General features: G+C 31.6%; 1 protein-coding gene across 1 annotated transcript in view; it reads right to left on the bottom strand.

Annotated features, from left to right (window-relative positions):
* LOC118192498 (carboxyl-terminal PDZ ligand of neuronal nitric oxide synthase protein-like) overlaps positions 1–24,364 on the bottom strand; it is a 116,640-nt gene that overhangs the window by 62,873 nt on the left and 29,403 nt on the right. The window contains exon 5 of the mRNA XM_035363494.2: positions 3,567–3,675. Within this exon, the coding sequence (XP_035219385.2) occupies positions 3,567–3,675 (109 nt within the window). The remainder of the gene's footprint in view (positions 1–3,566; positions 3,676–24,364) is intronic.

Below are 24,364 nucleotides of genomic sequence, written 5' to 3'. Positions count from 1 at the left end.
ATTTTTTTTCCCACTGAAGAACATATAAATTATGTCAGAAAATGTTATATCATATCATAAATGGAACATCCACAGATGTCTTAGCCAAATTTGTTAAGATTCAAGAATATGTGTAAAGAAGTACATGGATATCAGCTAAAAACGTTTTCAGTGCTGATGAAACTAGCCTTTTCTTTCATCTTCTGCCTTCAAAATGCCTGGCTTCTAAAGAACTTAAGAAACATAGTCAAAATCACTTCGCTAATTTATACTGAGCAAATATTAACAAAATAGAAGACGATACCTCTGCTTATACTATTTGATTCTTGCGATTTAAAAAATGAAGTATTTAAAATTATTCTGAAAGATACATAATATTTTAACAAGCTTAAAGTAAGATGATAAAATGTAATGATATGTAAAGAAATGACACTGTAATAAAACTGTGTTAAACAATGGAAAATTGTGTAAATAGATGCATCTCCGCCTACATAAAGTCAATGATACACCTTTCTCATTAATATATCCTTTCTAAATGGTCCACAAAAACATGTATTAACAAGCCTTACTCTTTTAATACATGTAGTTTTCAAATGCATCATTGTTTATGCTGGGTCACAATGCATTCTTTACAGAAAAATGCATTTCAAATAAATAAAATCATATTATAAAAACCTTACATTAATAACTATACTAAAATACACAGTCTAAAAACATAAATAGAAATTTTTTAAATAATTATTTGAAGAAATATTCAACAACTCAAACAATTAAAATGAAATTCTTAAAAGGAAAAAAAAATAACTAACAACTGTAATTAAAAAATCTAATGCAAAACAAAAATATTTCCAAGAAAGAGGAACTGAGATGTTTTTTCCGCACATTCAGAATGAGAGGGAAAGCAAAATATTATTGCCATAAACTGAAAAGTCAACCCAGTGAATTATTTTTTGCACAAAGTAAAAAAGGTGCAGCAAAATAAATTCTCAAATTTCTCCCCAAAATTCACAAATTTTGGTATTTTGGCAAGTTGTAGAATGAAAATATGGGGAAAACATTTGCATGTCATTTCAGAAAAAGTGCAATTTTATGTCAAAATAGGTATGTTAGAATAATGCTGTATACAGCACAAAGTCCGAGAAATGGAATCACAGGGACTTTGTTAATTCTGGATTTCATACATTTCCAAATTTTAGATCATCAGTTTAAATCTAGTATTATGACATGCAGACATGGCAATGTTATGCCTTCACTTATTATCTATATCAGAGAGAAGAATGTTAACTTCCCAAAACAGGACTGGTGTCAGAGCCAAACTGGCCACACTGAGCGGCAGAATTCAGGGACAGAAAAATTTTAGAATTCAAAGGAGCACCAAGCAGCAAAAATTAAGGATTACAAAATGTTTACCTGCAGAGATTACATAGATGGCAAATGCAAAGTTCCAAAAAGCAAAAATACAATCCTGGCCAACATCAGGTCCAGGATTGCATTTTAGAATGCGTCTTTAAGACAACCATCTTCCCAAAAGACCAAAAGTGTCTGTAATTTTTAAATACTGTGGTAAATGTGCCTAAAGAACAAGTCCAAAAGTTGAAAAATCAAAATAGAAAATCAAAAATATAATTAAATATAAACAGATGCTAAATGAAGTTTTCCTTGTTTATCAGACTTTCGAGACATTAAGAATATAATAATCTCCTTACACAGGAAAAAATATTTTAGCAGATTAAGTTAATGTTAGCAAATGAGGTAAAAAATATATATATCACTCTATCGTTACGATAGCAAATCACCTGTATCAAGGTGCAAAAATATTCTATTTATTAAGAAATCAATCAGAAATAATTATCCGAAAGAAATATCACATAATAAATTAACTTGTTAAAATAATAAAAAAAATTCCAAAAGATTCGCAACATGTTATTCAGTAAGCTAAACATTGCGAGTAGCACCACTGATTTTCCAACACATGATTTCCATATGCAATTTCATTAGCTATTGCCAAGTAAGTCTCTAGTGAGAATGTATCCCATCATGTACAATAATCACAACTCTAATGCACTGCCACAGACATGTATCTCATGCGCCAGAGACATGTTTAACTGTGTAGTCAGGGTGGCGCAGACTTGCAGGGATACTTGTTCGGAGATATGTCTCCTCATGCATATGGGGCTTTAGAAAACAACATTTAAAGATAAAAAGAGTTGAAAACCTGCTTTCCACGAAAGTCTCATCAACGCACTTTCTATTTTTGAAAATTTTTTTTTTTTCCTGACTCAACATAAAACTACCTAAACAGAATATAATATAAGAATTACTGCAAACAAAATATATACAAAAAAAATTAATTTTACTCTCTGGTTTAAAAAAATAAATAAATAAAAATATCATGTAAAAATTTCATACTTTTAAATTTTGCAAGAGTAAAAAATCACATTTTTTAAATAAAATTAAAGAAAAATGCAAAGCAAATTTTATAGACAAAATTATTACCTAACTGAATATTTTGAAACAATTACGTAAAGAAAATTACTTCTTATTAAGAAAAGGAAAATTAGACAAATGAAATTAATTTCTAAATAATTATAATAGTTTTCTGTATTAAAATTTAACTGTGCTTTATAACACTTATTATCAAGTTTAAGAATCAGGATATTCAAAAGTTTCAAAAACAGAAATTACATATTTTAAAAGTTAAAATTAGGCAAAACGGCAACCTTACTTTGACAGGGATTTTCAATAAAACTCTACCGATTTCAATAACAATGAGATGTAAACTCCTACTCTTCAGTAGCAAAACAATTTTTAATAGTCCCTGCAGATGAGTGACCCATGTCTGATCACTCTCGAAATCAATAGTTTCATTCAAAATCTTCACCAAAATAAGGTTACTGTTTTGCCTGATTTTAAATTTTACACTGCCAAGGATTTATTCCAGTTTGGATTTAATAAGATTCAGAGTAAAATAAAAATGTTTTGTTTAAAAGTCATTTTTCTAAAAAAATGTATTTTAAATATATCATCATTAACAGTATTAACAGTATCATATATTTATATAGTTATTTAACAGTATCATAAGAATATTACATTTGTTAAATAAATCATCATGAAATTCACAAACAGAAACAAAATTTTTGTAGACAAATGGATCTTAAAATTGCTAAAATGTCAAGAAGTCTTTAAAAAAATAAAGATGGACAATAAAAGAATTCATACTCCAAAAATGGAAGCACTTGCTTTGATGCAATAAAAAGGCCAAATTCAAACAGCAAATTAAATGTTTGCCAAGAATATACATATTAAAATACAGATTTGATGACAAATTACCCAAGCTGGCACACTTTTTGGCATCTTTATAAAGAACTGCAAAATTTGAAGGGAAAAAAAAATTAATTTTATACATTTAATTGTAAGACCATAACAATTTTCACAGAAGTTCGCATGTTCCATATTGATCAGCTTTTGGTGAAATTTCAGATACTCACCCTGATAACGAATGTGTTAAATACAGGGGCTGCAATAACAGAGAAGTACCTAACATTTCATTAAATAATATAATCAAACTTAAAATTATAAATACTTACCTTTTTCTTAGACTTGAAAACATTACATTTGAATGAATTACTTCCTCCATCACGAGCTATATAGCTAAATATTTTCAGATCCTGTGAATCATGTGACACATAAAATATCCTGCAATGATTAAAGGGTTTTTTTATGAATGTATAATATATAAATTATAAAGCTGTAGTAATTAAGCAAGGTAATATTTTTAAGTACTTACAATCTATAATGCAAAGAATGGTTTTAGGCTTAGGCAATAAAAGATGTTTATATGCCAGAAGCAAAAAATATCCTATCGTTTATTTTTTCTCCCGCCAGTAATTTTCCCATTTTTTAGCATCATTTTAGCAAAAAAGGTTCTGAACTCTTTAAGTATTCTTATAATTTTCAGCTTCTGCAAAGCATTTAGAAAGCAAGCTTCCCTAAATTTTAAAATAAATCTGACTACATAGTGCTAGCTTTCATTTGCTCCTGAATTTTTGGGTACATAGGCTATGATTGATGACATGATAATAAGAAGAGTTTCAAGAAAATGGGGATATCTAGTGCCCTTGATGGCTCTCAAGATCATTACATCTAGCAAGACAGACTGAATGGTGATGAAGTTGATGACAATGTTGTCAATAGCGACAAGCTGCAAACCATAGCAGACAACATAGAGTTCCAACAACATTAAATAATTTATTCCTAATGAATAGCAGAGGTTTACTATAACATCACGTAAGATTAAAGATATAGGAAGCACAAACGAAGCTAACTCATTAGATATTAATGATGTTAATATTACTCTGTATTTTTATTTAAATATATGGTTTTTAAAAATAAATAATGTGATAGTTAATAGTAGTTTATCCACGAATACTTTTAATTTGTTATGTTCTTACTGTAACCGTGTCTTTAGAAAATTAAATTCAGATAATTTTCCCCTCTCGATTTTTCGAAATTTCCATAAAGTCATTCATCCTCTATGAGTTGATCCACAAATAGATTAAAGTGGTTCTGGACTCACCTGTGAGCATTAAGAGTTTGCAAAAAATCCTTTTTGTATGACGTGGAAATCAGAAACTGCACTCCAAACAGCAATCATAAGATTAAGCAATGGCTGTTGAAAATACTGATGAAGATTTGTTGATACATAATGGTACATATTCTGTGAGTTCACATACATGGGCAGACTGAAGCATGCCTCCCACAAAGAACTGAAGAACAGACTATCTAATAACTCCCATTTCACTTCATTCAGAAACTACCATCAGAAATAAACATGCATAGGTTTTTCTGGAAACTTTAGCTCATATGCAACAGAGGATTTAGAAGGATGATTTTTTGATAATTTTCTGACATATCGATCTCTTAACCTTTTACATGCTAATGTTCCTTTTTTGAAGCATCACGTTTAATATTTTTTAAAAAATAAACTACAGTCAAAAGTCGTTAATTCGGACACCTATAATCCGGACCTCAAAGCTAAAAACTTTCTGCGTATGCACCGCGTTGACACATGCGCATAGGCGTTTACGCGTGAGCATAAGACCTTTACGACTGCACATATGCGTGTGCGCAAGTGCAGAAAACGTTTTCACGTGCGCGTTTAATGTAAAACGGACGGTATAAGCTAAAATTATCTAATTATCTATTTCAGTTAATGTTGATGATTGCGTTGTTCCTTATTAATCGAACTGGATCCGGCTTATTACTTTTTTCAGACTGTAAGAGCAGTTTTATAAAAGTAAACTTGAACTTTTCATTATGTCAAATAGAATTTCCGATGCTGGAGCTCCCAAAGGATCTACAAAACGAAAGTATGTTTCGATGTCCATCAAACAAAAAGTGGAATTGCTGTAAAAAATGGATAAAGACATGAAGAAGGTGACAGAGAGGTTAGTGAAAACGAAAAAATTTCGATTGACAAGTTAGTCGGTATTCTCGGCACAGCAATTAATGGACTTGAACAGCGGAACTTTGTAACTGAACAAGAAATTATGTCTGTTAATAGAATTAAAGAGAAAGTATTAACACATAAAACGAAGCAACTTAAACAACTTACATTGAAAGAAATGTTTAATAAAGTAAACAAATAAATATTAAGCTTTTTTTTTTTTTTTTTTTGTAAATTTTGATACCCTTTAGATCATAATTGTTCTTTACTTTATAAATTATGGTTTCATATTTTTAATTTTAGAATTTCTGCATGCCATCTTACGAGATTTAAACTGATGATCTATAATCCGGAAAAATCGATAATCCGGAATCGCTGAAGCCCCGACGAGTCCGGATTAACGACTTTTGACTTGAAGAAATTACCGTTTATTATAGAAAGCATGATTGACATTTTTACACAAAATTTATTTTTTAAATATAAATATTTCAGTGTAGAAAAATTTCCAAAAATCGACTTTTTTTAAGATTTTTACAGTACCTAAAGAAAAAAATTCTATAAAATTCCTAAAAATTCAAATCCACTCAAACGTGTTGCCATCATACTTGCAAAGGACAACTTTAATGAGTTAATAAAAGAAATTCAAATAATTACAAGAAATATTTCCTCAAGACTGCATAAAATTGCAATGTTCCAAAAAAGAAACACTGGCACGTAACGATATACAAAATCAGTGATATTACATGTATATTTTTATTAGATTTTAAATAAATTCAGTGCTCATATCTTGTAAACATACCTTTTTTTTAGAGGCATTAATGGTGTGTCATTTATTTCTGTAGAAAGGGGGGGGCAGAGGACTGGAAGAGGGTATGACCTCTCTCACCAAGGGGTGTTGATAATTGGTTTCAGCAGTATTTCCCTGTTTTAAGCTCCGATATCTGCTTGTTTCTTCTGTTAGAAATAACCACATCTGCCTCATTGTTTATATTAGGTCTTTTGAAATGTTCGAAAAATGAAAAGTTGCTGCTTAGATCAAAAGTTATTTCTGAACAATTATCTTTTACTGACAATCCAGAGAAACATGAAGTATTTTTCGATAACTTTTTTTCATCGCACAGTCTGCTGACAGATTTGTCTAACAAAGGCTTTAAGGCAATTAGCACAGTGAAAGCAAAAGAGATGCGAACAGCAAAAGAGATGTCGAAATTTCAACATGGAGAATTTGATTACTGATCTGATGGAGAATTTTTTATGTGCCATTAGGACGACAATTCTGTTGTAACTATTGCATCAAATTTTATCACTCATGAACCATTAGGAAGAGCAAAAAGATGTGTCCCAGCTTAAAAAAAGAAGGTTGATGTTCTTTACAACATAAAATTATATAAAGAAGGAATGGGTGGAGAAGACCTGTTGGACCGACTTCTTGGAGTTATCGACCAAGAGTTCGCAGCAAAAAATGGTATTAGAACTTATTTATAAATGCACTGAATATGGTTGTGGATGCTGGGTGGATCTTATACACTGATTTACACAAAAACACCACATTAGAAATGATTCATGTCAATTTCAGAAGAGAAATTACTTTGAATTTGCTTCGAGTGAAACCTAAAATTCACATTATGTGTGAATTTTATGACCCCGTGCCCACCAGTCGACATCTGCAAGAAAATCAGACGCACATTATATAGTTACACCATCATAAGTGTGTTGTGTAGTGTGTCAAAAAAAAAAATCACTTCAAATATGTATTTTTGAATGAAAAAAAAAAAATGCTCCATGTACATTGCTTCCTGCGATAGTATGGACACTGAGAAAATGCAAAAAAAGGATTACAAAAAATTTGTGTTTTAGAATATTTCACATTTTTTGTGCTACTGGTTGAAATCCCATGAGCCTTCTAAAGGATAAAATATTTTATTTTTTATTGGTAAGGTATTTTACATTTTTAAATCGCATTTATTCATATTATGTATACTGTTAGTCAAGCTTGTGCAAGTGTAAAGTAGTTTTTATTGTTTCTTTACACTTTCTTTGCATTGCATTTCTTATAAAATAGTATGCTAATTAAAAATTATGTAAATTTTTTAAATGAGTTTTACTAAAATTTTAATAATTTCACATCAAATTGTTCAGTAAATCATTATTGCAGCATAAAATTTTAAAAGATCCATCCTACAACGCTTTGTTTTCATGAGGCGGAAAAAAAAAAAAAAAAAAAAAAAAAGAGAAAAGGCTAGATGCCAATGTTCCAAAAAATGAAACATCCAGAAAATCATAGACTGAAATTTTTTACGGCAATTTTTTTGTTTTATAGTCTTTATGGGAGTATTCTAATGTGAATTTGATGACTTAGTTTCGACTTTTATTTCTAGATCACAGTGCGGCATGAAAAAGGTTAATTCCACATTCACAAATAACCAGCATTGAGATTTTGTCACACTTTTCTGAAGGCTATCATTCACTTGAGCATCGTTTCCCAGTGATCAAATTCTTTTCAGAAAATGTTTTCCAGGGATCAAATTCTTTTCTTTATGATTTTTACAGAGCCAGTTTTACGCCATTTTGCCACCAGGTTTTGTCTTGCATAATTTGCTGGTGGTTTTATCATGCTTCCAGCATATGTCTATTCTTAACTTCTTCCATAAACAATTCCGCACATACTTCTATGAATTATGCTTCACATAACATTCAACAATGAACATACTCTGATTTATTGTAAGCACATTTTGTGTTACTTTCTATTGATTACTAAACATATCTATCTTCACCTCTCACTCAAACAGCTGGTTGCTGTCATATGTCCGCACATGCTTCTCTCACACCCAATTGTGTCTGTTCTGATTTTAAAGATTTCTTTGCTGTTTAGAGTAAGTTTTTACAAATTTCTGAAAACACTTTTCTGAACCTTTTTTTTTTTTTTTTTTTGCCACCCTGTATATACAATAATTACCATATTACATAAAAAATTACTGCATATATAAATTTCACAACCAGCATTAATGATAATAGCCACATCTAACTGAGCGATTTCCTTTAGGCTAGCACCATCTAAACTGACCACTTTTATACCTAAAAATAAATAGATAGCAATGCATCACTACAGGTAACAATGTCCTTGGGCCACAGCTAATGGTACTGTTACTTCAAGAAAATTGTGTACAAAAGAAAAACTAAGATTTTCGTTCTCAGAATTACTACAAGGCAAAAAAAGAGTTAACTTTTCTTAGAATTTCTCTTAAGATTCTTAAATTTTTTTTAAAATTTATCCTACAATATAAGGAGGATCTTATTGTCAAATAAATGTGGTAATCCAAGGAAAACTATAAAATTTAGTAATTATTATAGTTTTCCTAATTAATTACCAAGATTTTTTATAAAATTTAGTTAGTGGTCAGCTACAAAAGAAAGGCACTCCTTAAACCATATGAGCCAAATCTAAAATAAAAAGTTGTTCTCTCCCCTAACAAAGAATTTTCTAGAAAGGTATCAATAGCTATTAAAAAAACAAGACTTAAAAGCGGTCAAACATCTATGCTCACTTCAAATTACTTTTTATTACAATCTTGCTGATAAAGGAAATAAAATATTATATGCATAAAAAATTAAGTGTCATTCTGCCTGTATTTCCCAGTAAAATATTTATGCCCTTAAAATAACAAACAAGTTATCATAATACTATAGACAGAGTCATGCCTAGGTATTTTTTCACCTTTGGTAAAAAAGTAAATGTGTGCCTCTATATACAATCAAAGAAATTATATACCTATACTTTTAAATTGAACAAAATAAACTATACTAAATCATACTACAATTCTTTGAATATTTGTAATCATTATTATATTAGTTCAGAAAATTAAGTCTAGTAATAATTTATAATTTTTAAATGAAAACACTAGAAAGTACAACTTTGACAAATAGTAAACAACACTGCATAATAAAGAGTATTGCATAATTATTCAAGCTTCTTTTTTATAAATAAATTTTTCTTGCTCTTACTGAAGTGAAATCTAAATTATTCTTATATGATTTATATTTTTATATTACATATTTTATACTATTTAACATATTACACATTTTATATTATTTTTATATAATACTATATATATTTATACATATTAATATTCTACAATTTTTCAAAATGTACCTGATTGTTTAATTTATGTTCTATTGATTGAATTTTTTTAAGGCCAAAAAATTCTGCATATTTTTTTAATAAGTTTTCTGTACCTTTTCCACCCTTACAGCATCAATTAGCAAAGGTAAAAAATACTTTGAATACAATTTTCTAATTCAAATATGATGGAACTAAACTCTATTCCTGAATTATCTTTCAAAGATGATTTTACTTTAGCAATTAGAATTATTGAAATAGCATGGTTTTTTAAAACTTATTTTTTAAGGAACATCTGGAGCATTTTGCATCATTTGAATATTTAAACGCTAAATCAGAAGCAGATCTCTTTTGAAAGGCCTAAGCCTTTCTCCTCTGTTGAAAAATCCCACAGACAATTTCTGTATCTCCATTAAAGGGCGTTTCTCTTGTGAGAAAAGAATGTTAGTTTAGTTCAGTTTGCGATGTAAAAAGATAATGAACCATCGATGCACTCTGAGTTGTTTTTGTAAATAAAAGGATTATTTTTGTAAAATGTTGAAAGATTGGCTTTTGTTAGTCAATCTTTCAACATTTTCAACTCTTTCAAGGAAGTCATATAATATTTTTTTATACATATTTTTGGTGATCAGGGGCCGGGAATATGCTGTTTTGTGCTTCGAATAAAGAATATAGTAATATAAGTGTTGCTAAGTTTGGATTAAATATGTACTGTTATCTTTGGATACCTTGTTCCAAGTAAGATTAATAGCTAGATAATTCAATGTAAGATTTAATATTCTCTTTCTGTTAAGAAATGAACCTTATATTGCAAATTATTTCCATTTTGACTGAACATGACTGAACAAGTTGCAAATGACTTCTAACTCCTCTTCTTTATGTAATTAAAATCAAAAGAGAAATTTAGTTAAATGAAGATATCAAGTTAATTTGAAAGCATTGTTAAAAAGTGATTTTGAAATGGAAATCGCAAAGTCTAAAAGAGCTAAGCTTAGACCTCTTACAACAAGATTAATTTCTAAAATCGAAACTAAAATTTTAGAAAATGAAACAGGAGAAGAACAGTTGGAAGAACTTTCAGAACAGATAAATTTGAAATTTAAACAGTTAAAAGAAACAGATTCTGAAATTCAAAGTCAAATTATAAATGTTAAAGAAATCAAAACTGAAATTATTAAATGTAATGAGTATCATGAAAAATTGATTAATTGCTCATGTAAGTTGAAAGCTGCTATCACTAAATGTAAAACAAGTACACAAAGAACGTAACAACAACCTATTAGCTTGTTAAAATTAGAAAAACAATATTTTAAATTACCGTAGTTACCAGTAAGAAGATCTGATGGTGATCCTGCCGATTGGCAAACATTCTGGGATCAGTTTGAATCCCTGATACACAGTAATGAAGATTTATCTAACGTAGGCAAATTTAATTACTTACACTCATATTTTAACTAAAGTAGCTACAAATGCAATTAAAGGAATTACACTGACAAATAACAATTATGAAGCAACAATAGAAATCTTAAAGGAAAGATTTGGACAAAAAACTTGGGTTGTTAATTCTCATTTGAATAAACTGTTAAATCTAACGCCTGTTAGGAAATCAACAGATGTCTCTCTGCTTAGAGAACTGTTAGATACTTGTCAAACAGAAGTGCGCAATTTAGAAGCTTTAGGAGTAAATTCAGAATCTTATGGTTCTCTCTTATATTTCATATTGATTAAATTAATATTGCAAGATATTGTTATAGAGATCACTAAAAAATGCGGAATAGATGAAGATTGGAAGGTCTCAAAAATAATTAATATTCTAAAAACAGAAGTTGAAGCAGAGAAAAAATCCTTATTTTTAGCATGCAACAAATATTCAAACGAACACAAAACAAAATTTCAAACACCATTAGAAAAAACTAGTGATCCGAATGCACGTTTTCATGAAAGGAATACATAAAAGTACACCATCAGCAATGGCATTCAATATGACGCAGTCTACATACATTTTCTGTTCTGCACCATATGATTCATTTAAATGTAAAATGCCACCCCAAAATAAAATAGAAATTTTAAAGAATACTAAATGTTGTTTCAAATGTTTCACATTGGTAAAAACTGTTGTTCCAATAAACTATCTTGTTTCAAAAAATCAAAAGTGAAGGAAAAGTCATGATAGTTCCATTTGCCGGGTAATAACCGAAATAATAATACTGCAACAATTAATCAAACGAATACAGGGTTCGTATACATTTCTGCACACGGAATTTAAGTACTTTTAAGGACTATTAATGAAAAAAAATTAAGAACCTATGAGCAAATGGGAACTGAATTCAATTAAAAATATTATGTATGCCTGAATTTCACTTTTGTAATACCATCCTAGAAATAAAATAGAACCCTAAGCAGAATGCATTATTACTAAACATGAATTAATTAATATAATTACTAATGAGTTTGAGAATAAAATAAACTTTATGCAGTTTATCAAGTAGCATTAAATACATTCTTTTGCAAAAAAATCGAAGCACCAAGAAGGATTTTTGCGATCGTTACGAAATTTGGTATGCATAATCATCTTGATCGAACATGCAAATTATCAAAGTTTCAAGGCAAATAAACAGGAATTGCAATTATAGTGCGCATTTCTAGTGCAAAATTCACAGAGTATACAACAGTAACAGAGGTCAAAAATTTATCTTTTTTTGTTGCTGCCATTGTAATTTCATAAAGAAGCAACTAAAGATGCCATTACGACGATATTGAAGACTTTACAGACAACTAAACGACTTCAAACGTGGTCGCATTGTAGGGTTGCGTGAAGATGGGTGGTCATACCGAGCAATAGGCCGCCACCTGCAGAGTACTGTAATGTATTCTGCAGTAATTGACAAAATAACAGATAATCTTAGTAAAACATAAATTTTATTTTTAGTTTATGGAGATAGATAATTTGAATACAATTCTTTAGTTATAAATTTTCATATATCTGCTAGCTGGCAAAACTTCAAAATTCTAATTTTAAACAATTTCTTACGTTGTTCAGCAGTGGTTACATCATACAAATATGGCGTTGCCTCTTAAATAATAAATATAATTATTTGTTAAATAACAAAATATTACAGTACAGACACTGCTGTGCAAAGATGTTGGCAGCAATGGTTTGCTACAAGGAGATTGCTGACAAAATGAAGGTTCTGGAAAGCCAAAGAACACAAATGCAAGGCAATACAGGGTGATTGTTCGCCAGGCTTGAACCACACCCAACGGTATCATTGTCGACTATTCAATGCACTACAGATACATCTATACCTCCTGTGGTACCGTCAACCATCTCACAGCGCTTGTCTGAGGCGGGGTTACGTTCACAGAGGCCTTTAAGACAGTTGCCTTTCACCCCACAACATTGGCAGAGTCGTCTGGAGTGGTGCCGCAACCGATCATCATGGTTGCCATCAGACTGACATCGTATAGTGTTTAGCAATAAATCCCACTTCACACTTGGAAACAGATGGCCACCGTTTTCGTATCTGGAGAGGACAAGGCCAGCGGTCCCCATCAGCCTTTGTTTTACACAGGCATACAGCCATAATGCCTGGTGTGATGGTGTGTGGTGTTATTTCTTATGACAGCAGGTCATCTTTAGTCATCCTCCGTACATCTTTAACAGCTCAACAATATGTTGACACCATCCTGCAGCCAGTTGCATTATTCTTCATGGCACGTCATCCTAGGGCCATTTTCCAACAAGATAATGCCAGGGCACATACTGCTTGCATATCTCTGGACTGTCTCCGTGCATTTGATACTCTTCCTTGGCCAGCAAGGTCAGCAGACCTTTCACCAATTGAGAATGTCTGGGGCATGGTAGGACGCCAGATTCAGCCAACACAAAATATCGCAGATCTGGAGCGACAACTGATGAATGCTAGGCAGAATGTGTCTCAGGATGACATCAGGAACCTTTACCACTCCTTGCCTCGACGAATTCAAGCATGCATTGCCGCCAAGGGCGGTTCGACGAACTACTAATTTGAACACTCAATGGGTGATTGTGAGCCGTGAACAGATACTATGACCTTGATTTTTTAATCATTTTATTATCTGTGTATGAGCTATGCACATATTCAATTTCATCAAAAACAACCACTTCCTTCATGGTGCTTCGATTTTTTTTTTTTTTTTTTTTTTTGCTAAAGAGTGTATTTTACACTTATAATAGTTGGACATATTCAGCATATATAATAGTTGGACATAATCAGCATGATTCATAACAAAATACAATGTTGTCGCCACTGCTGCTTGTTTAGAATGAGAGACCTGCTGATTAGAACAAACTTGAAAGGCCTGATGTAGGTACGGTTGGCAAGTTTTGAAAGTTAGTCAGGCTCTGTTTGATGCAGTTAGTGTTGTAGCTTCATGTACAGTTCCAGGGATTGTAACCCAGTTAATATACTTTAAGGTTCCAATAAGCCATTAAAGCACCAGAGGTGATAAGTTGTTTTGTGTTATTTTAAGTCTCACTAGATGCAAAGAATAGGTTTTACTTGAATTTTTACATTTTTGTGTTTTATCTTGTGACCACAGTGAGTATTAATGAAAGGTAATAACACGCTTTAATATGTAGAGATGATTTTTAAGGGTAAGCAGCTAGTTATAAATAATTACATTAGGTACCTTAGTCATATCAAGGTCATACAAGTCATTATGGATTTACAGGGCCACTATTAAATTTTATTTTTTAACAATATTTGTTAAAAAAGCTCTATTGAAATCAAAATCTAATACAATTTCGCAGTTTAAAATACATGTAATTTATAACATTGATTCTTAAACGATATTAGGATAATTACACATTAAAAGCTACAAAATATTTATGTTTTGTCCTAATATTGTTTGTTGAGTGTTTTGTAACAACACTCAACAAACTATTTATCTGTCATTTTAATTTGAAGCTTTCCCAAACATTTTGTCTAGTTTATATCAATTTCCTTCTATTTAAGCATCTTTTTTAACAATTAAAGATTTGTCTCAATATGCAAACTAGTGCTCTCGCTTGCTTCTGCATGCTTTATCTCCTAACTTGTCAACCTCTCCACAATGTACCTATAAGGGTTTACTTAATCTGGTAAAAGTTAATTAGTCCAAAATCCCCGACAGACATGAAGCACATTATCGCTATGGCTCAAAGTAATTACAATATCAGAAAAGGTTTAAATAAGCCACTTATTTAAAAAGAACTTAGAACATAAAGATATGTTCTGATGCTAACAAAATCAATTACAGCTCACGGTGACGTAATTAAACAAGAACAGTCAAATTCAAACTAAAAATGTGGACTAGTGGTCAAAGATCATACAATTTAATTTAAATTTCATCTGGCTCAGAAACTCTATCATATGAAGAAACAGAAATGAAAAATTATAGTAAAGGCTGAAATCATAACAACTGGGTAATTTACATAATACTAACTGCACATATCTTTGAAGAATAGCTTTCTTTATGTATTCAGTTTCTTTCTTCACCACGTTTCCTTTTCACTTTAGAATTTTTGGATTTAATTAAGGATTTCTATTCTTCTAAAGAACACTAAATGCATTTAGAATGTATAGAAAAAGTGGCTAATTTTACTTCTTTAGTAATATGAACTTCAGAAGAAATATGAAATATAAATGGTAAAGGCCGGTTACAGAGCTGGTGTGGCAGAATGTTTAGAATTTAGTGACACACCGAACAACAAAATCTAGAAATGGCCAAACTTATAGAATTTAGAGCAGGCATTGGAAGCAGAATTTATGATCGATAGAGATTGCATCAGGTGGGAAAATGCCTAGTGCCAGCTCTGTGTATGATGCATTACGTGTTGATACCATAGAGACATTAGATGAATTTTTAAACTGTAAGTTTTCAATTTCTTTATTAATACAAAAAAATCCCTTTCTATAATGCCTGCCATGTGATAAAATTAGAAGCATTTTTGATATTTTTCATGCTTGTGTCTAGTCAAAAGTAGAGAAAATAAAGGGAAGATAAACATGCTATGAAAAAGATTTTAGTATCAGGAGTAAAACATTCAAATATTATGTTTTCATTAGTCTTCCAGACATTCTACAAAAAGTAAGAAATTTATCGCAAACTTTCTGTAAACCATTACGTGTTGATACCATACAGACATTTTTAATTTTGTCACATATTTCTCGAATCTTCTAGAATCAGTCTATAAAGCTTGCCTTCAAATCCTTCTAAATTTTCCAAGCTGCAATGTCTAAAATACTAAAGAAACACTATCCCTACTGTAACAGCCAAAAGCCAGAAATATTTTGGAAGAATAAAAGGAGGGAAAAAGTGTAAAATTAATTTTATAGAGAAAATTGATGCATATTCTGAGATAATTACATAGGAAAAACTCTTACTATAAAAAAATTAAAAAGAATACATTTTTAATTAATTACATAGCTAATTTTGCTTTTGCTAAGAGCTGTTTCGTAAAATGTGATTTATAGCATTACAGCTTGTTTATTTTTCAGATTCAAAATATTGTATAATAAATTGCCAAAATGAAACATCATATGACAGTGAAAAATAAAAATGTTTTATTTCAATGCTATTTTTTAAATATAATTTCAATATATTAATTACCATTATTTTACTGAAATTTATCAATGTTACAATGCTTTAAAAAAAAATCATCGAAAAATTCTCAGATCTTGGAATTAAAAATTTTCTATAAAAACTTATCTTAAAATCACCAAAATGATATTAAGTCATTAAATTTAGAACCATTTAATAAAAAAATTCACATCCCTTAAAGCGAAAAGTTGTTTAAGAACTCATTAGAAAAAATGAAATGATTTCGAAATGCTTATGTTTTACTTCTTGCTCAGAAAGTCGAGTATCCCACCAGTCGAGTATTAGAAATAGGAGCAAATTATAACCCATTTAAAAGATAACCATATTTGTCAGTGAATCACCAAAAATATTCCTCCAAAATGCTAATTCACACTCAAAATTTCAGTGGTAAAAACAGACAGAAATTTCAGATGATTAAAATTAAGGACCTTCTGCTGATTTTGGCCAAAACTAAAGACTTTTAAAGACCAAAAATCAATTCCAAAAAATCTAAGGACTTTTAAGGACTCTTAAGGACCATACGAACCCTGTTACAGATTTAAGTTAATGCACTAAAATATGTTGACGAGGAAAAATTTAACAAAAATTTCTTTCCATATGCTAAAAATACATTTTGTTGACGATACTCATGGACCCAAAAATTACATTTAAGGCTATTTGAATTCAGAATAACCGATTTGTTATTCACATAAACTCAGAACCAGCGCCAGAGCTTGTATCAATTTAGGACCCAGAACCAGCGCCGGATAGCAGAATTAAGGACCCATAGAGACTGCATCAGGCGGTAAGATATCTAACACTGACCCTCAATAAGGCTTAAATTTCGAAATTTATTTTTTCAGAACTCTGATTGTATATAGTGAATTAAAATATTGTTAAAAATGTAAAAGTGTTAAAACTCACTGAACCACCACCATCTGATTTAGAAATGCACAATTATTAAATGGCGCATTTGGACGAGAATACACTTGCGTGCAAAAATTAAGGACGAGACGGTTTTTTCAATATAACTTTGTACAAAAGCTTTCCAAATCAACACATTTAATACCGTAAGATCCCCAATACGTAAGGGCATGAGCAATGTAAGCCAGTGCTCCGCAACCTTTTCTCACCTGCGACGCACAAAAAATCTTTCTGGAATATCGTGGCACACCAAAGAGTTCCGAGTTATCAAGGAAGTGCCGAAAAAATTCAAATGCTGACACACTTACAATCACACACACAACCACACAACAGTGAAATATATAAAAACATTTAAAATAGACATTATTAAGGAAAAAAATTGTCATTGTGTATTAAATACATGATAAAAAATTGCAAAATGTCAAATACATGTATTTGATTGCGGCACATCTATATCCTACTCATGGCACACCGGTTGCGGAGCGCTGATGTAAGCAACACTTACTAAAAGAGAAATCAGAGGGATAAAAAGAAGCTTTATTGAAAAAGTAGCATGGAGCGCAATGCGACTGAAGGCCGAAACATCCCTGTGATGGGTGTCCAGCAAGAAACATCCGGTCTTTAACAGGGGATATGATCTCCCCTGACTGCTAGGCAGGTTTCACAGCGTCTGCCCATGCTGAGAATGAGGGTGTCGTCAATGAGTTGTTGAGGCATTGCTGCCCATTCGTCTTGCAGCGCCAATCGAAGCTCCGGAATCGTTACTGGTGGTAAGGTACGAGCTGCCAAGCGTCTGCCTAGAAAATCCCATACATGCTCGATGGGATTGAGATCCGGAGATCATGCCGGCCAATCCATACGTTCAATATCCTCACTCTCTAAGAGCTGTTCGGCAGCTACTGTGCGATGACATGGTGCATTGTCGTCCATGAAAAGGAACTGCAGACCCATAGCGCCTCTAAAAAGACGCACATATGGAAGAAGAATCTCGTTACAATAACGGGTCCCGTTGACTGAACCTGCGTCGAAGATGTGAAGGTCTGTACGACTACCAAGCATGATGCCTCCCCAAACGAGAACACCGCCACCTCCATACCTGCCCCTTTCAATGATGTTCGAGGGATGATTGCGGCTTCCTTGCTCTCTCCAGATGAGTATGCGATGAGAAACGCTACTCAGACTGAATCTGCTCTCATCTGTAAAGAGTACTCGTTCCCATTCATTGTCTCTCCACTTCCGGTGTTCCCGGCACCACAGAGAACGCCTTCTCCGATGGGCAGGCGTTAGAGGTACACACTGTACAGGGCGTCATGCAAACAGACCACCATCGGCAGTCTTCTGGCCACGGTAAAACGCGATATCAGTCGTCCAGTCGCCTGTGTCATGCGTCTAGCTATTTCTCCTGCTGTCTGCCGCCTGTTTCTTCTGGCCTGTAAGGCAATATACCGGCCATCTGCGGGCATGGTTCCTCATGGACGACCACTACTAAACCCCCGGATAGCTGTTCCTGTAGTTTGAAATTGTCTCCAAAGTCGTGAAACGGTGTTGTGAGCAATTCCGAACTCTGCAGCCACACTTGTCACACTACGGCCTTCCTCCAACTTCCCAATGATTCGACCTCGGGTAAAAGCATCCAAATGTTGTCTAACAGATTGATTGATTATTCGCCATTTCTCGCTGAGGCAGCAACTCGGTGTGATTTTAACCGCTATACGGCATGCAATCTCTTTGCCAGAAATACTGATCTTACACCGACAACATGCTTTATACTACTCAGACACTCCCCCATTACGTCTACCTGCATATCTGTGCATGTGCTACCATACATCACCTTACTTAATCTTCTGATTGGTCTTTCTGTCCGCTCTGCCTCTTCGTTCAGCTGATATGCTAATTTTTCGACTTCGTCCTTAATTTTTGCACACCAGTGTATAAGACTTTGAGAAGATTTTATGTGTTTGATCTGAGTGTTTCAATTTGGATTTAACAATGGATATTTCATATTCAAGGGACAGTGGAATTCCAAATAAAGGTAGGGAAATATTAAATTAATTATTTAGTGATTATTTGTAGTAAATTAGTAAGTATTTATTATTGCTGTCGTGGGTGTATTCAAACAAAATAAAATGGAAGATAAGTTAGACAGCTTGAAACGTAAACGTTCCACATTGAGATCGCCTGTTACAAGGTTAATTAAAGTGATTGAAGATAAATTAAAATTTGAAGGGGAGGAAAATTCGATAAAAGTATTATGGGAATTCTTTGAATTCTTAACCAAAAAGAAAAATAATTTAGAACGCTTGATGATGAAATACAAGAGTTAACTGATGTTAACTTACTTGAAGAAGATTATAATATAAGCGAAGAATACAATGGCAAATGCATAATTGCTTGTAGTCAAATTAAGCAGTTTCTAAATGCGGTTACCGCAGTACCATCAGCACGGAATCCTGATCTAAACCAATCTTAAAAACCTTAAAAAGTTCTGATTTAAACCAGTCTAGTGGTAATGGAATTTTGCATGTAATTTCCAGTTCTAGTGGAAATAGTACGCTGAAATTACCAAAATTAATGATTGATAAATTTTGGGGAGATCCCAAACAATGGAATGAATTTTGGAATAGTTTTGAAAATTCGAGAGATAAAAACGAAACGCTCTAAAAAATACAAAAATTTGCATACTTAAAAACATTCTTAATGGGACAAGCTTCGAATGTTGTTTCAGGCTTTGAGTTAATAGAAAGTAATTATCATAGTTGTGTAGCATCACTAGCGGACAGATATGGTCGAAAAGACCTGATCATTAATTCATTGATGAATAAAATTCTCAATTTAGAAGCTGTTAAACATTCTGCCAACGTAAAGGCTTTACATAAATTGTATGATGAGTTAGAAGTTTTGATTCATAATTTGGAAGCTTTAGAGGTAACTTCTGGCTCATATGGACATTTACTAATTCCAATATTATTAAAATTAATTCCGGACAATTTAGTTTTGGAATTTAATTGGCAAAGAGGATCGAAAGATAAAGTTGAAGTTTCAGAATTAACACAGTTTATTAAAAAGGAAATAGAATGCAGGGAAGTTTCAAATCTAGTACTAAATGAAAGAAAAAATCTTCCACGAGTTGATCAATCAAAATATGAAACTAGAAGATATGTAAAAAATACACCCATGGCTGCATTTCATACTGCAGTTAACCGAAAACGCATCTTTCGTGATAATTTGCACGAGTCATTTAAATGAGAAGTGAATGTTTCTGATAAATTAAAGAAACTAAGATCCAAAAATCGCTGCTATTCTTGCTTTAAAAAATTTAATACATCAAAAAAGTATAGAAATAAAACTAAATGTAATAAATGTGACGGTATGTATCACAATGAATCTATTTGTACTAATAAATCCCCTGTAAACAAAAATTCGGAACAAGGTTATTCCGAAAATGAAAAGAAATAAAGTTCAAAACTTAAAATTGATTGCTTCTGTTTCTCAAGGTGATAATAATAATGACTGTAATGCCAGGGAAATATTATTACAAACTTGCACAGTTTATGCTTGTTTTAAGTATAAATCAAAATTAACTAGATTAATTCTTGATCAAGGCGGTCATTAATACTTTATAACGAAAAAATTGGCCGACTATTTAAAACTTACTCCAATCTGTTATGAAAGACTTTCTGTTTATTCATTTGGTGCGCCCAAGGCAATGAATCATTCCTATCTGGTTGCTAAAATCGAAATTCAGAATTGCAAACAAAATAATAAAATAAAAATTGAATGCTTGATTTCGGATGTTATTTCCTCAGCACCCATTAGTGTGCCTAGTAAACAAATTGCAGACTTCATGGAGCATCTGGGGTTGCAGATCGCCGATTGCTCAAGAAAAAATAAGATGTTGAGATATTAATTGGCGGGGATGAATTCTGGAATGTAGTTTATTCAGAAAGAATTAAAATATCTGAAGGGTTGTACGTATTCAGTTCTGTTTCTGGTTGGGTTGCTGCAAGAATCGAGAAAAATAAAACGAATAAAAATTGTTCTAAAAGCCTTAAACATGTGCAAGAAATAGACATAAGTATAATTAATAACTAAACTAATACAATGCAGGCTTTCAGTGTGCGATAGAAGCAAGATAACATTTAACGGAATAACTTGTCGTTGGTCACCAAGCTCATGATGCATAGCCAAATATGTATAATGAACAATAGTAAATTTGATGATGATAGCCACTAATTTTAAAGGTTTTTGAATATCGCAAAACAAAGGTGAAATTTTCCAATTAGTGGATTTTGTAAAGAAATGTGGAAAAGCGGTAATAAATGAAGATGATATAAAAAGAAGTTTTTCATTGTAATGACAATGCTTTTCAATCATTAATCAATTAATGAATGGTGAAATCTGTAGTATGGCTCTAAATCCAGAAAATACCACTATCGAAAATGACAGAGAAGTTACTGAAAACAAAAAATTTAATTTGACAAGTTAGTCAGAATTCTCGACACAGAACTTACAGGACTTCAACAATGTAACTAAACAAGATATTATGTCTGTCTACAGAATTCAAAAGAAGGTATTTACACAAAAAACGAAGCAATTTAAACAACTTAGATTGGAAGAAATGTTTAATAACGTAAACAAATAAAGCTCTTTTTTTTTTTTTTTTCTTGTAAATTTTAGTACTTTTTAGATCACAAACACGTCATTATTTCATAAATCACAATTTCATAGTTTTTATAATTTCTACACGCCATCTTACTAGATTTAAACCGATGATCTAATATCCGGAAAAATCCCAAATCCGGAATCGCCAAAGCCCCGACGAGTCTGGATTTTGGACTTCGTACTGTATTGTAAAAGCTTAATTTTTAAAAGTAAAGCACCAAAGCCATCGGAGATGTAAAAAAAATAAATAAAATAATAATAATAATTGAATAATTAAAGTATAAAAGATAAATATATTAATAAATTAATGATAAATAAATAAACTTAAAAAACTGAATGAAAATAAATAAGTCATTATAAAATAAAGCTAATGAAAAGCAAGTAAATTTTTAATGAGAAAATACAGTTCATTTCTGCAGAGACCATTTCAAAGTCCTTGCATTCAAAGTTTTTAGCACCCAAGGCTGTACATATGCCTTGATATAGGGCAAAATTCAAATTTTATTAACATACAAGTGGGCAAGCCTACCATATGAGGGGACTACAGCCAAAGCAAAATTTGTATGTATGAAAGCATTTCAATATGAAAGAAATTAGTTCATTCTTTCCATGCAACAACCAATTCTTACATAATTTTTGGTACTTTTCTGTTTTGCCGGCGGAAATCTCGCCAAGCAGACTCAATTGGCGACAACATACAGCATGCACATAAAAAATGTTAAAAAATGTTCGCTCTAAGAATTTTTTATTTTGAAGGCATAAACATTTTAATAGTGTTTAAAATTTTGTAAAAAGACAATAAATTTGTAAAAAGACATTAATTTAAGAATTTACTATGCTTTCATGGTTCAACATCCTGAGTCGCCGGTTTGTATCACGTGACCCCAAGTGACCTCATCCGACGTAAACTACACTACAAAATCTAATTCTCTCAGTAATTATTTACATTAATTTCAAGTTTAATCTTAGTTTGGAACACAAATTTAAATGCAAGAATTATTTCAATTCGTACGAATAGCTTACTCTGAAATTATGTAAAACCGCAGTGCTTTACATCTTTAATGCATTCTCATTAGAATTGATGAATTTAAAACTTGACTTTGCCTTTTCTATACTTTCGCTTTGGGGTGAGCGGTGTCATTGCATCCTAATTGATTTAATTACCACGAATGGCCTTAGGGCAGAAAATTGAACTATCTGGTAATTGAATACCGGTATTGAAAGAAATAACCAATCTGATAAGAAATGGCGGAGACTTGTTTTGAAAATGAGGCGTAAAAGGTTACCAGCAAGTATACTCCATTTGGCACCAGTCGTATCATTTATCGCCAGCTCTGGCAAAACAGAAAAATACCTAATTTTTTTATTGCCAAACCAGGAAACAAAAACTTTTAATACTTCAGGTTAATATGTATGATGACATGATTTAAATTTAATGTAATATAACAACATTTTCTCAATACTAATAAAAGAATTAGCATGGCAATAATATATCATTGTCAGTTATACTAACCTGAAACAAAAATGTTGCCAACAGCAGCTATTTATTTCAAATGCTGACATTAACAAACAATTTTTGGCATACAGTAATGTCACATGCTATGTCAGAATATGACCTCATACAATAATATGTTTAATGTTTGGCAACATTATTTTTATTTCATATTTTGTTAAACTTACAAATTTTTATTAACAAACTGTATAATTTGAAAGCGAGCAATAGCAACACTTTTCAAAATAAAGCATTTCTATCTCCAACAAGTGAGACTTTTGCCACTCAGAAAAATTAGCGCAGAAATTAGTGTTTTCAGAATTTTTAATCAATATCTCGGCTAATTAAAGTTGTACGAGGATGGGAACGATCGAAATGGCTTCCCACAATTTTTTGGAAACGGGAATAATATATTTAATGTTTGGCAATGCTATTTTTATTTCATATTTTGTAAAACTTAATTTTTTATTAACAAACTCTATGGTTTGAAAGCGAGTGGTGGCAACACTTCTCAAAATAAAGCAGATTTTTATCTACAGCGACATTCATGAGCAGGGTATATCTGCTCAGGCAACTAGATGAAGTCTGCCAGTTTTGTGAGATCACAGACTAATAAAAAGCTTCAGCCAAAAATAATTTTAGAAGCTTTAATATTAACCAATCAAGATAAAGAAAACTAAATCTAACATTGTAACCAGAAGTCAAATCCCTCTTTGAGATTTCATTTTGGTCTCAACATCGCATTTTACATCAACACATCTCATTTTGCTTTCTAATTCTTTTCTACCAATATATACTCTTGCTTTATTTAAATATATTTCAAAACTCTAAATAGCACTGATGCGATTCTAACGATGTTTGTCGACAAGAATAAACAGAATATTAAAATCAACCATTACTACTACTACTATTTTGCACATCTACCAAAAAGATCTTTTTTCAACATTCCAAATTATTTCATGCATATTTAACATTTTATTAAGTACTTTTCCCAAAAACCATTTAATAAACTTATTTACAAAAGTTTTTTTTTTACTTTTGTTCTGACAGAAATTTATGACAATCGGATTAAGAACTATTCCTTTAGCAGTTTTGTGACAAAATGATATAATTCTTGAGATATTTTGCAGCATTTCTTCAA

The sequence above is a fragment of the Stegodyphus dumicola genome, chromosome 12 (assembly GCF_044657685.1).
Source record: "Stegodyphus dumicola isolate Sdum_Otavi_A_Nest chromosome 12, ASM4465768v1".
NCBI lineage: Eukaryota > Metazoa > Arthropoda > Arachnida > Araneae > Eresidae > Stegodyphus > Stegodyphus dumicola.
The sequence above is the reverse complement of the archived record's forward strand: the minus strand, read 5'-3'. Positions and strand labels throughout refer to the sequence as shown.